General features: G+C 41.5%; 2 protein-coding genes across 3 annotated transcripts; both read right to left on the reverse strand.

Annotated features, from left to right (window-relative positions):
* Window positions 1–590: 590 nt before the first annotated feature.
* Window positions 591–9,323, reverse strand: zdhhc18a (zinc finger DHHC-type palmitoyltransferase 18a). 2 transcript variants are annotated; one of them, XM_031752396.2, is made up of 11 exons: window positions 9,093–9,322; window positions 8,695–8,996; window positions 8,444–8,604; window positions 7,997–8,146; window positions 6,320–6,457; window positions 6,180–6,231; window positions 5,371–5,473; window positions 5,146–5,258; window positions 3,948–4,053; window positions 3,022–3,092; window positions 2,224–2,356 (listed from the first exon to the last, which is right to left on the reverse strand). In XM_031752396.2, the coding sequence occupies exons 1-10, from the start codon at window positions 9,102–9,104 to the stop codon at window positions 3,051–3,053; spliced, it is 1,179 nt and encodes a 392-aa protein (XP_031608256.1). In that variant the 5' UTR covers window positions 9,105–9,322; the 3' UTR covers window positions 2,224–2,356; window positions 3,022–3,050. The 2 variants fall into 2 exon arrangements, with proteins under 2 accessions (XP_031608245.1, XP_031608256.1); XM_031752385.2 differs by lacking the exon at window positions 3,022–3,092 and having other exon boundaries at window positions 591–2,356; window positions 9,093–9,323.
* Window positions 9,324–10,638: 1,315 nt separating this feature from the next.
* pigv (phosphatidylinositol glycan anchor biosynthesis, class V) lies at window positions 10,639–13,525 on the reverse strand. Its single transcript, XM_031752374.2, has 3 exons — window positions 13,163–13,525; window positions 11,830–12,996; window positions 10,639–11,726 (listed from the first exon to the last, which is right to left on the reverse strand). Exons 1-3 carry the CDS (start codon window positions 13,223–13,225, stop codon window positions 11,445–11,447), a joined length of 1,512 nt encoding a protein of 503 aa, XP_031608234.1. The 5' UTR covers window positions 13,226–13,525; the 3' UTR covers window positions 10,639–11,444.
* Between the last annotated feature and the right edge of the window lie 626 nt (window positions 13,526–14,151).

A 14,151-nucleotide genomic window follows, 5' to 3' on the forward strand; every position in this document is an offset into this window, starting at 1 on the left:
GTTTTAATAATTGCAGACAAAACAGTTTCTTTAAATGCATGAAAAACAGAAAGAAACAAACACTTTCTTCTCAGCATTTGGGGGATTTTATAACAGTCCAGTTCATGGCTGTAGTTCAAATATTTGATACGGATTTGGTGGGAGTGAGTTTTAGTTCAAATAGACGGAGGACAGACATCGTGTTTGTTTCCCCAGACAGTGTAGTATGTTATCCATGTCTGAATTTTTTCCTCATTTAACCAATACATTCACCTCTGTGTTATCACATCTCTATAACTCTGTTATCATATGAGCAATAAAAAAATAAACCAACGCAAAACCCCCCAATCCATCTTTCACTGCAGGACTGTGTCAGCTGTTGTACATGCTCTGCGTTTCTGATAAACACACCTCACACATGCTTTTTATTACTGCCTATCTGGCTGTCGGATTACATTAGCCGAGTGAATGAAAGAATGAACCTGCTTTTAGATGAAATTTTGACATTAGCCTAATTAAAGCTATTGTAATGTCGTTGTGTATAAGGTTTCTCAAGATCAGTGTTTTGATTTTTCTTTTTAACTGAAGATGGAAAAAAAAAAATCACCCAATCACCAAGTCTGATCATATTTATTGATCAAATGTTACAGTTTCACTGCTACACCATACAAAATATAAACGTTTTGTTCATACAAGCGCTGCTTGTAGTCATCTACTCTACCTACAGGTCTTGATACTGATTTGATAAATGAATGACCCACTATGGCCATGTAGTTCTTCACAAACTCACAACCTACATATAGCTCCAAAGCTCAGTTACAAAATGAATAAATAACACACAGAAAAGCCTTTCCCCCTCACTAACCATTTTACTCAAACTGTTGTACTCATATGGTGCCCTCTAGTGGCACAAAGCTCCTGCCTCCTCCTTTTAAATAAAATTGTTCTCCACCATCACAGAAAGGAGAGCAGGTTTCATGCTGTCAATGTGGACGAAGGTCACAGACAGGAAAGAGGTCTCATCCATCCATCCAAACATTGTTCTGCTAAAATAGTGCCTGCAGTAACACACAGTCTTCCTGCCCTTAGGCAAAGACTGAACAGATGCTCACCCGTCCCTAAAGCAGCCCAGCAGATCACAGTAACACTAAAAAGAGTGATAAATAGCACTATCCATATCCTGGTAGGAAGCAGCAAATTTGATTTAAATACTTTGATGTCTAAAGTATGAGTAACAGACTGACAAATAAAAAAAATAATATGTGGAGGCTATTTCCTGGTAAAACCTAAACAGACCTACCCCACCTTGCCTAGGTTGAATATAGCTGTCCATACAAACATGACAAACCTCCAGAAAAAATGTCATTTCTGATATGCAAGACATGCAGAGGTGATTAATAAATAAAACAAAACCCCTGAAATAAAGACATAAAAAAAACAAACGACTAAACTGTACCTTGCTCATCCTTCACGCTCTGATTATTAATTTATCTCCAAACTGCTAAACCGCCTGATTACACTCCAATCATGTACATCTAGACAGGAAATGACAGGACATAACCGAATCAGACATAAGGCCAACTCTTGAGTTGATAATCCTGATATAGTTAATAAATAATCCTGAAATGGCTCGCTATCCAGAGCATACCAGGTCGGCAAGTCCAAACTTCTTGCATCCACAGTTGAAATGTACGTAAACCCAGATTTTCATACCCGTTTGCATAAGATAATAGCAGGAACTTAAACACTGAGGTTCTGCTGAGGTTGTGGAGGCATGTTCTGGGCGTCTTAAAAAAAGGTGTTTAAAAAAATATCTCTCTATATTGTGCTTCCAAGTGTTACTAAGATTTACTTAAATTCTGAAGGACACATACAGTGTGACACTGGTGGTGCAACTTAATCCACAACTCCTCACAATGACGTCTTGACGAAACAAATCGCAACATGCATCATGACCACCACAACGAAAGAGTTTATAGCCAGACCAGCAATGAGCAGTGCGGCCGGACAAGTCCGCTCTGAAGGTCACTGGATGCGCTCAGTGCAGTGGATTAAAGCCAGTGTCAGGTGCATCCCCTAATATCAGTGTGGTGCGGCTAAGCGTGGGTGAAGGAGAAGCCAGACGGAAGGCTGGATTGATCGAGTGCAGCGAGTCCCTCTTGTTGCTTCGGCTGAACGGGGGGCATGCAGTGGCCGCTGGCTGGCGAACTTGCTGCTGTGTGCAGCCAACAGACGGCGAAGGCTCTGTGGTTAGGGCTGCGCGGCTAGAAACATTCAGGACCTGAGGGGTAGTCTTTGGGGTCCCGGGGGAGCAAAGGACAGGAAAGTCTGAGGAGTGGACCACCCTCTCCAGCACATCCTTTGTGCTCTGAGTGCACTGTGTGAAGAAGAAGAAAAAAAGAGAGAGAAATAAGAAAAAGGCAGGAGCAAAATGTGTTAAAAGAAGCCAAGCTGCAAATGGCATGAGAGTAAAAACAGGACAGGCGTGTACAGAAAATTCTGCAATCTGATTTAAAGAATTAGTTTGGAAGTCATAAGAACAGTGAAAGCAATGGGAGCTCTGATGGCAGCGCTGTGATAAGATGGAGAAGCTTGGAGGACGTGAGTTCGATGCAGAAAATGCAATTAGAAGGCAGCCAAATATGGCAAAAGGTTTATAGATGTGCACGGAGAAGCTGCTTCCTGTCTTTTCTTCTGGCTTGAATTGGGAGTAAAAGGAGGAGGTGTAGAGTTTTTGCAGACTTGTATTTTGACTACATCTCCGTGCATCCCATAGCAAAGAGGAAAAAAAAAAATCAACCGTTAAGAGGTGGGTGAGTCAAGCAAATGCTAATGAATGGTAGTGAAGCATGCATATTCACAAATATTATTCACACCATCACCACAAACCAGTAACAATATCTGCTCCTGTTTAGCTTTATAATAAAAACCACATTGATGGCAGCTACAGCAAACAGAACTGCAACTGTAATGTGAAGGACGGCACAGCGGAGGCAAGTGGAGAGATGATGGGAGTGGTTTAAGGTTCAGCCCTAGTCTTACCATCGACCACCTATATGCAGCAGTGACCTTCAGGCTGTGCAGGACAAAGAAAAGTCCTGACAGTTCTCCTCCTGGCAGGGTGGATACAGTACAACACTGAGTGTTAACGCTTTTATATAGAAAGTAAAGTTACAGGTGTATATACACACACACGTGTGTTCATTGAGAAGAACAACACAACCCCCTCATTCCCAAAGAAAAAACCCACAGTCAGGCACAAAATAAAAAGTAAACAAATCTCAAAATACAAAAATACTGTTTATTTAATTACACAAAAAACCAACTCTTATTGTATGAGTGCAAAAAATAGAAATCATTTAAAGTTTTTTTTTATTTTAAAAATGGCTAAAAAAACCTGCATTTGATGAGATAATAAACAAATATATTCAAGGCACGATTTACCCAACAGAAAGCAGCAATTCTGTCCATCAACTGTCATTACAGCATAAAACCAGACTCACAGTAGAGTAACACGGAGGCAGACAAAAATAACCACATATTAAGGAGTTTAGTGTAAACAGCACAAATTAACCGTTATGTACATCCGCAGGACTCAGTGATGATTTTAACGCATAGTTAACTGGTCATGATGCCAAACAGTTAAAAGAAACTTCACTGGTGAGTTTTCAATTTAGTTTCTTCTTAGTTTCCTTAATCAGTTCTGCAGTGATTGTCTGGCTCTGTGTTGCGGGTCAGTTCTGAACCATTAAAACTGAGCTCTAGTGAAGCTGCTGTTAAAAGCCCTGTAACGGTTCAAATAAAACACAAAATAGATACCGCTTCTCTCTGGTAACAATAAAAAGTGCAGCTCTTGCCACTTTGCATTTGAGGAACCATAGCTGGAAGTTTAAAGGATGGAGGAGCACACACTGGGAACTATGGGACAGTCAGTATTTGGGAGGGATCACAAGGTTTTTAATCCCTACCATGTTTGCATCATTCTTGGCCCTGAAGGGGGGCAGCTCTATATCTGAGGCAGAAGCAGCAGGGATTGGCTCATCCGGAGGAAGGAAACCTCTTCTGTCGATCAGACTGGAAACCAGAACACAAGATTGTTATGATGCACCTGGGTGTGAACTGCATGTGTACTTTAACACCGTTCAAGTCTCTGCAATGATACAGCTGCAACAATGCAGAACTACAAGACACCATGGTACCACTGCATTCAAAGCAAGATATACAAAAGTGGCCTGAAATAATACAATGACTTATGGTCAGAACCTAAGAGTGAATCCCAATCTTTACGGTGACTTGGAACACTCAATCATAGTCGCTGCTAAATCTGCTTTAAACCATTACACCATTGGCAGGATGAAGCCTCGATGCCACTGGTGTAATGGTTGGCAGGATGGGTCCATGCATTCATGCTGTTTACACCAAATTCTGACCCTACCATCTAAATGTTGCAACAGAATTCAAGACTCATTGGAGCAGATGACGTTTTTCCAGTCTTTTATTGTTAAATATTGAACTTCCATGAACTTCAGCTTCCTGTTTTTAGCTGACAGAAGCAGCAACCAGTGTGGTTTTTTGCTGCTGTGTCAGGTTCGACGTTTTATGTGTTCAGAAACGCTCTTCTGCTTAAACTGCATGACTATTTGAGTTACTATTGCTTTCCTAGCTTTAAGCAGTCTTCCTATTCTCCGCTACCATCAACGAGGCATTTTCGCCCGCAGGACTGCCGCTCACTGGATATTTTCTCTTTTTTTGGGACCATTCTCTGTAAACCTTACAGACTGTTAGATATTTGAATCAACAGGCTAAACAAAGAGTGTCCAGTGAACTCTCCAACCACCAAAACGCAGCAAGAGGTAGTGATGTCAAGATGAAAACACATTTTATAGTAGCAGAAGCTGCTTTAAATCAGCACATAAAGATATTAAACAAGATGTGAATGAACATGTTCCCTGGAATACAACAAGACATCTGCTAATCAGAGGGCAAGTTTGGAGGGTTATCCATGCAGCCAACGGTGGGCTACCAAATCTTAATCTGACCTAAAGCATCAAAAAGGTCAGAGGCCACTTTGTGTTTCTAGACTGCGAGTTGTTAAGGTGATTAGTGAGACACAAGGGTGAACTTGATGAAGATGTGTGAAGTGATGACGAGGACGTCTTTACTCACCTCGGAGGCATGGGGCCACATAACGTTACGCAGCAGTTAGTTATAATGCTGTTATAAGTGTATGGGTTTTCAGACTCCTCTGCACCCCTTTTACTTGACCAGGATCCCTTTATCTGCATGACAAGTAAGCTGTGAGCTCCACAGTTTTCAGCATTTTATGTGTATTTTAACAAAAACCAAACAATTGTGAATTCAGCTTTGCCACATTAGAATAGCACTACTCACGTCTTCATTTGTGGTGAGATTAGAAGCTACTAAGTAGGTGTGAAAGCCTGAGAGGCCCAAAATAGACCAGATGGAGAAGAAACAAATCACCAACTCCACCACAGTGCACAAAAAAGTCAAGGTATAATATGAGTTCTTGAAATGGTAACCAAAGATCCATGATGTTTAAATATAAACAACTGTCATTCATGCATGTCTGTAAATTGACAATATCTTCCCACTGCTACACTCAAATCTGTGTGGAACATTTTTCCCTTCAAAATACTCTAAATATCCAAAATACCTTCACTACTATAAGTATATAACTCAATTTTTACTGGGAAAAAAAAAAAAATACTAGGTATGTCTCTTATTTAGACACAGAAATGTTCAGTAATCCTGCATCATGATCACGTTTCTTGCAAAGTGTCTGTGATTTGTAAAATGGTTAAAATACAGTTGTGGCCTTTAGAGCCTATTAGTAATAGAAGATTCATGAAATACCTTGAAACCAGACACAACAAGCTACAAAAATATCTACTTGGATAATGTGCACCTGACAGTCTATATACTCTCAGTTTAGCGCAATAACATAATGTCCTATATCTAATACACAGCATGTGGAAATCACTCCACAGTCGTCTGTGACTGTGACTAATGGTTACGTCTATAATTATCTCACAAGACGTGAGGCAGCAAACTTACTAATAGACAGCGATCACACTAAAATCACCTCTAACACTCTTATCCTATTATGGGTGGGCGTAAGCTGGGGAGCAGCGGGAAGTGCCTCAACTGTCTAACACAGCAGAGTGACACACAAAGGATATCTTGCAGGGCTCTCCTGAATGGCTTGAACGAGGCTTTTACCTTCTTGAGAACCTGGAGAGAAATATCAACATCAGAGACAGAGGCATGTTAAAGTCTTTGCTGGTAACATGACTGATACTAAATGTGTTTTAGTACTTACGCAGGGTGATGTGTGTGATGACACAGCCAAATATAAAAGACGTGAGAAAAGACAGGGAGATGATGAAGCTGTAGAAAAAGCGGTAATTGCGTTTTCCCACACAATTTCCCACCCATGGACAGTGGTGATCAAATCGTTCTGGAGGGGAAAAGAAAGCAAAACAAACAAGTAATGAATGTCAAAGAACGCATAAAGTTACAGTCATTCATTTCAGTGACACACTACACATCTCCTGAGCAGATGAGCTTGACTGTGGATCAATCTAGTGGATCTTTTACTGGATTTCTATCTGCATTCACACATCACATGCCCATTCATGTAAAGTGGAAGCAGGGAGCAAGAGGGCTGGTTAAAAAAAACAAACAAAAAAAAACTACAAAATGATCAACACAGTGGCAAAAGGTAACACCAGAGCTGGGACAGACAACAAGGTGGACTTGTTACTCAAAGTAATACGTCACCACGAAGCATTCACAACAGCAGAAAACAAACTTGGACTCATCTCAGAGCAAATACATCAACATATAAGAGCAAACCAGGAGTATTATGGAAAAGAACAGTAAAGTGATAAAAGCTGTATGAGCTCAAGTGTTACATTTACGCTAATGTAATGACTGATAAAACTTAATCAGGCAGCAATCTTGGCTGTCTGAGCTTTACCATTTCCAAACTAAAATTTAAAAAAAAAAAGCTGTTTTTTCCAAGAAAAGTGGTGTCAGCAATGTTTCCCAGTAGGTCTGTACGGAAACATAGAAGGCATAAGACACAGAAAAAGTCACACATTTACGTTGTATCCTAAGAAATGAGGAACAAAACTCTCAACTTCCTCAATGTGTGTATAAGTGATTTCAAAAGTTTAAGTAAAATTGTAGAAAACCCAATCAAACTAATAATCTTTCCAACCTTTCACAATAAAGCGCCATCGTAGTGGTACAATCCCTTCACAGGGAGCAAAGTAAACAATGTCAGGTGAAGCGTGCTGAAATTTAGGACTGAAAATACTGTAACCTTTGAAGAAACAAAAATTATTATTTAATTATGTACTCCCTGAGAGTTTTTTAGGAATAAATTCTGAATTAAAACCACTGCCTGGCAAAAACCTACAGCTCATGAGGCAGATTTGTGAGCTTTTCTTTAAGGCATACATGGAGAAGTAACAGTTACTACTATCAAACTCTTTATTTTACTAAAATAAGAACCAAATGCTAACCACCCACTTTCAACTAACTACATAGATCCTGCACATAAAGCCGGCTAAACTGATTTGGTTACTTTAAAAAACAAAACACAAATGTCAGGTCATGCGTTTATGGGTTTCACTTCTTTTTTTGTAGGCTCTTGGTAAATTTGAGGTTTCAGTCTATTGTAAGTATAATGTTGTAACATGCTCAAGGAAATGTATTATCATTCTGATATTTAAACATTAGTGTTCCCCACTAAGATAAGCTTCATTATATCTGTAAGCACAAGCATAGAGGCAAACATAAACAGTCATACTATTAAAATAAAACAGTCATAAAAAAATAATATGTTCTACTCAATCATAAATAAATGGGTAATAATCCTAATAAAAGCAGCTTTAAGAATGGCATAGGTAGGCACTGGATATAATAGCAATATCGCACTTTGCACTTCAGGTAGATGGGTTTGGGTTTCCACGTGTAGTTTAATTCTCACCCACACAGTTGTCGCACAGGCTGCAGTGGGAGGTGCGAGGAGGGCGGAACATCTTACAGGTGAAGCAGTATTTGAGCTTTACCACCTGCTGGTTGATGAGGATCTCCTTGGTCCGCGGAGGAGGGCGGTATGTAGAGGATCCTGAGGTATCTGAAAATAGACATGTACAAGGGGGAGCCACGCGTTTAAGGTGCTTGCATTTCAGCAAAACAGCTCAACCAAGTAACTTCATAAAAATGAGGAAGTCAGTAGAAATCAAACTATACCAAGCCTTTGTGCTCTTCAAGCATGACCCAGAGTAATCAGCTTAGGTCTCCAGCTCAGCAACAAACATGTCCCTCAGACACCCCACCCCACACACACACACACACCCCACACACACAGATGGAAAAGCTCTTTCATCCCATCTGTCCCACAGTGAGTAAGCTGGAACTACATATGCCTCACCTATCTGCCGCTCTATGTCTGCAGCTTCATCTGGAGTGGCTCTGGGTAAAATGCCTGGATCGGTAAAGCTGGTTCTCAGCAGGGAGATGACCACAAACACAAAAAGCACCCCGCCGATCACAGGTATGAAGACGGTCAGGTGCTTCACCAGGAACGGGCAACTATAAATGTATATTCACATAAAAAAGGGGGGGTATAAACTCAAACGTCACAAGACACCCTTGAAAATAAACACGTACATTTCGACTCACTCAAATGTAAAGAAAAGGCCACAGGTGACAACAATAAGGCCCATTGTCAGAGGAAGGACACCGCTCTGTCGGGAAAGAATGAGTCGCCCATCGCAGAAAAACCTGTTCTTCCCGGGGAACACTTCCCATTTCCTCCGGGGCGACTGCGCCTTCTTCTCCCCGAGATTCTGCGCCGACAGCGGGGTCACCGACAGCGCCCGTGGATCTATCTGCTGGTACTCGCAGTTCTTCATCGTGTAAGCGGTTCGGAGGTAGCTAAAGGCACACACAGACAGACCTCTCTTTTCTCGTCGTGCTTCTTCCTTTAAAAAGCGACAGTCCTCTCAAGGGTCACTCAGTGTAACTTTATATTTTGCTTCTTACTTTCCCATCATGAAAGCTAACACTAGCTAGCGTACCAACAAAGGCATTCTTCTCCGTAGTTCACAGTCTGAATCAACCCCCAGGTTGGAGCGGGGTTAACTACCATGCTTGGTAGTTAAATTAAAGCCAAACAGAAATATGACTGCTCATGCCGTCAAATTAACTAGCCTTTATTAAAAATTCAACCCTCACAGAGGAGCTCCGACTCCAGCGTCTTCACGGGAGTTCCTTTTTCTTTCACAGTCAGCTACCGTACGTCACGGCGTCATCCTAACGTCATCACGTACGTCCTGATGATCTATATTGGGGAAAACGCGTGTACTCTGCACGGGGATGACAGGAAGCTCAGTGGCAGGCGCGATGATAATCTGTTTTTATTGACTCAGGCTGTGTTTTTTCTATACTAATTTATGCCGGTGCCGAAAATAACATTAAAAAAGTGTTGCGTAATTTGTTTAAACAAATGGTTGTTTAAAAGATGACATTTTTGTTTCAGTGTGTTTGTGATTGGGTGAATGAAAGAAAAATTGTATTTAACAAAAAAAAAGGCGAATCATCTTCCCTTAGCGCCTCCATTTCACCCTGGCTTATCCTTAACACCCTCTAATCACTTCATTATGCCCTTCACCAATGTTCTCTGTGATCTTCCTCATGCCCTTCGGCCTAGCAGCTCCATCTTCAACATCCTTTGTCCACCACCCCTACTATCCCTTCTCTGCTCTGCCTCTCTAACTTTGTCTAACTACTTTTGTTATCTCTACTCTTTATATGTTTGCCTTCCCACCTGTCTTCCTCTCATTCACACACACATATTGTGTCTTGCTTCTACTGACTTTAATTTCTACTCTCTCCAGAGCATACCTCCACCTCTCCAGGCTCGCTTCCACTTGCTCCCTGCTCTCACTACAGGTCACAATGTCATCTGTGAACATCATAGTCCATTAACACATCTGCCTGACCTCATATTTTCTGGAGAAAATAGGTTATAGCCTATTTTAGTATCTCACCTGATTACAGTTGTCAACAGGATGTTGTGATAGTTGACAGATTAAAAAACATATTGCTTCAAATAGTTGTATACCTGCTCTGTCATTTCAGCTGTGATGTCATTCATCTTCTTTTAACTCCTATGTCATGTTCTGTCATCTTTCCTCGGAAAGAGGTCAGCATGATCAGTAACATTTATAGCTCATTCAATTCTGTTTAAAGAACAAGAAATTGTAGCTCCACTTGCTACAGCTCTACAGCATTACATGAAAACAATCCACGTCCTTTAGCTTTACTACAGTAGTGGGGTAATGTAATGTAATCTGACAAGACTCACCTGTGCACTCATATTTCCTTTCCTTTTGAATTAGTCTCCTTACACCACAGCTAGACAGTGGTTCTAGGTGTGCATCACAGTGTCAGTGGCCAAAAATAACAGAAATCCACCTTGTGGCATGTGCTGAATAATAGCCGTCAAGCTGCACTGAATGGAATGTTTGGAAACTATATAAAAATAATTGTCAGGGTTCAGTTGAGTTGGTGATGTTAGTAAAGATTTTTCCATAAAAATAAGTGTAGCAGTTCTGCACCAAGTTGTTTCATGAGTTTACTTTGCACTACAGTAAACAATTTAAAACTTTTACATGAAAGAAGATAAGAGGTCTTAAGCACAAATGTCATCCTTGTTTAGATTTATCACGTGTTATCTGACATGTTAACACAACTTTGGCAACACATGTTCTTTAAAATAAAATTGTACATTATGGACATTTTACATCAATGCCTCATGAAAGAACCATTACCGTTACACAAAAAATAAATAAATAAAAGATGAAGAAAAAAAATTGAGGTTCCTGTTTTGTTTTTTTATTCTCACTCAAGTCCCGAGACATAAGCTGGAGGTTTCAAAGAGCAGTGGATTCAGGAAGAACTGAACATGAAATAAAAAGTGTTCCCTCCCACGTACAACCGTAGTCTCCCAATATTTACACCCAGCCAGAGTCAATTAAAATTTCAGTTATAGTCTACATTTGTTCTCAAAGAACACAAAAACACACTTGACTAAAATGTCCAAATCAAACCTGGCAACTGTATCAGGATCAAGAACTGGCATTAAAAATGTAATCTTGTCACAGAAAGCTCTGTGCAGGACCAGGCAAAGTCACTCCAGTAAGACAACTTTTTGGACTTTGTGTTGGCTTTGTGTTTTTGTCAAGTGTAAGTTTAATTATGTAAAATGTAGCATTATATGTACAGTTATCTCTTTGACAAAATCACTGTCCTTTTATTGCAATTAATGGTTATTATTGAAATACCAAAGGATGCCTGCTGAAACACTGACCTTACAGCCTAGTCCTGCACAGAGCTTTAGCATTTAAAGCTTGAAGCAATGTCTTAAGTCAAGTCCATGGCAAGAAATTGCAATGCAGTGCAAGGCCCAGTAGCCAGTAAGAGAGGAAGTATCCCAGGATGCTCTGTGTGGTAGAAGAACAGGCTTTAAAGTGTGGCAGGAGCGCAACAATAGGGTTCTGAGGTGTGTGCTTGCAGCTATTTCTAGAATGCAGCTGCACATTGGGGTTTGACGTTTTCCTTCGATGAAGGAGTGGCTCATTGAGGAGGAGCAGGTGAGCACTTATCCAGAATGGTACAGGAGACGAAGAGGCCATAAATCGGGTTAGTACCTACAAAGGCAGATTAAGAGAGGAGGGGAAGCTCTGAATAGCTTTTTCTCACACCAAGACAAACAAGACATTTTACAAGAGACTCATTATACAACTTCCTTACCTGCACATGCATGCACAATGTCCCGAAAACCAGCAGCACTGCTGAATGCACCACATACACGAACACTCGAGGGTTGAAGAATCCAGGCGTGGGTTTGTCAAGCCCTTTGTTTGCACTTGTGTCCCAAAGGCCGAGTCTCACACACAGCTCTGGATTAGCTTGAAAGTATGCATAACAAGCAATTATTCCAAGGGTGGCCATAGGAAGAGCCAGAAGAAAGTTGGGTATCTGCTTCAGCTCAAAATAACGGAGGAAGCCCACATCCCAATATACATCCTGGATGTGAGAATAAAGCAGGGGCAGGGGTCTCATACACCAGAGGGGTGGTGGACCATTTTCATCTGGAACCCGGTAGCCCTTCCGTTCAGCTATTGACAGGAGAGCAGGAGGGATGCTCTCCAAGGAGGTGGATGGTGTGCAAAACGTCCTATAACCATAGTATTGGAAAGCACAGAAGGGTAGGGCAATAATTGCAGTTCCCAAGACGGAAGTCAGCAGCAGACAGATGATGACCCAGATGTAGTGGAAGACTTTACTGTGGCCTTTTGTTGTGGCGCGATACAAACGAATCTGGGAAATGGCATGCAGTGATGGAAGATACAGCAGAAACCCTATGTTGACAAGGCCATTTGAACGTGCTGCGGTAGCTATGCTGAGGGCAAGGCAGGCTCGGAAGATGAATCCTTTCTCCAAGAGGTAAAGACCACCGAAAGTGAGAGCAGCAAACAGGCTCTCCGAGTACCCAGCAGTCATGAAAACATTGGCGGGTGTGATGCAGTAGAGCAGGCTGGAGAGCAGAGCAAGACGCCTGTCCTGGAGAACTATTCTACTGAGGGCATGCAAGGCGACGGCACTCAACAGGAAGAGGGCGCTGTTTCCCAGGGCCACAGCAACCAGCAGCCGCCCCCGCACACTCAGCCAGCTGCTCAGGGGCCACAGCAGCGTCTCTGCCAGACCCCGGAGGATGACGGGGAAGAGAGGGAAAAACGCAAAGTTGTGCTCGTAAAGATATCCTCTCTCGGCAATGAAGAGGAAGTGCTCAGCATCCCAGTGAGAGAGGCCGCCAAACAACCACTCCACCATCGAGTCCAAGTACAGGGAGTCCTCTGTCCGAGGGGGCCTGAACGCATCGGCGTCATGGTCAGGGATAGCAGCGTTCAAGACAGCCTGAAAATAAACATTTATCATTATTAAAATACACATTCGTGATAAATACACGTTCAGCTGTATGCTTTTAAAGTATACAGTGACTTTCACTACAGCCTGTAGGTAGAAACGTCATGTTGTCAAATATGACTCGTTCATCCGAGACTTTTAAGGATGCCAAACTTACCTGCAGAACCAGAGAGAGGCCCCTGGTTACTGTGGCAAACTCCAAAACTGCTCTCACATCCATAGTCACTGATGCGACACACGAAAGCCGAGAAAGCCGGTTACGACAGGCATCAGCTCTGTCGCCGATACGACACTCTCACTGCTCGAGTCGGCATATTTTCTATAAAACATAGCTACAATGGAAAAATAAGTAGTCTGTGAATTAGTTTTTAGAAGTTTGGCGTTGAAGTTAGGAAACGAAACGAAAACAGTAAACAACAAATGGTATTTTATGGTCTTCGAGCGGCGTTTGTTTGTCGCTCGGCTGAACTCTTTGTCCTCATATCCTCATCCTGCAGCTTCTTTTCGAATGGCACTTTTCTCTTCCGGCGTAACGACAAACGTTATTTCAAAATAAAAGTTCGCATCGTTGCGGTAATATCGCTAACGCGCCATACATGTCCTCTCCAGCAGGCGGCGCTCGATACTGCCCCATGGACTGGTTTATGCCCACAGACGCTGTTGTTTTCCCCTTTCATTTCATTTCAATATAAATAGAATTACAAGGTTTCAGAAGACTGTTTTACTGATATACACATTTCTGAATATTTTGTTTTTCTGCACTGATATTTGGGTTTGATGGCCTGAAATTATTTAGATTAAGTTCATGTAAAAGAAAGCCCATAACTTTGTGTTTTGCAGCCTCATAAAGTAAAGTGAGACAATCTAGTGGTGCTTGTAACACAGGGGTATCAAACAGAAGGCCTGGGGGCCAAAAGTGGCCTGCAAAGAATCTAATCCGGCCCACCGAAAGACTTGGGAAAATATAAAGGAATACATTTTGCGACCTTTAGCTGTATTTTCATGTTTTACAGCATTTCCTGCTGATAAAGACCTCCCTCAAAGCCATTTGTATTACATGAAAATAGTTAATAGGTAATACAAAAGTTCTTGTTTTTCACTCTCTACTATAGAAATTTCAGTTAAAAAGTTTTCTGTGATTAAACA

This window comes from Oreochromis aureus, linkage group 11 (assembly GCF_013358895.1).
Source record: "Oreochromis aureus strain Israel breed Guangdong linkage group 11, ZZ_aureus, whole genome shotgun sequence".
NCBI classification, from domain to species: domain Eukaryota; kingdom Metazoa; phylum Chordata; class Actinopteri; order Cichliformes; family Cichlidae; genus Oreochromis; species Oreochromis aureus.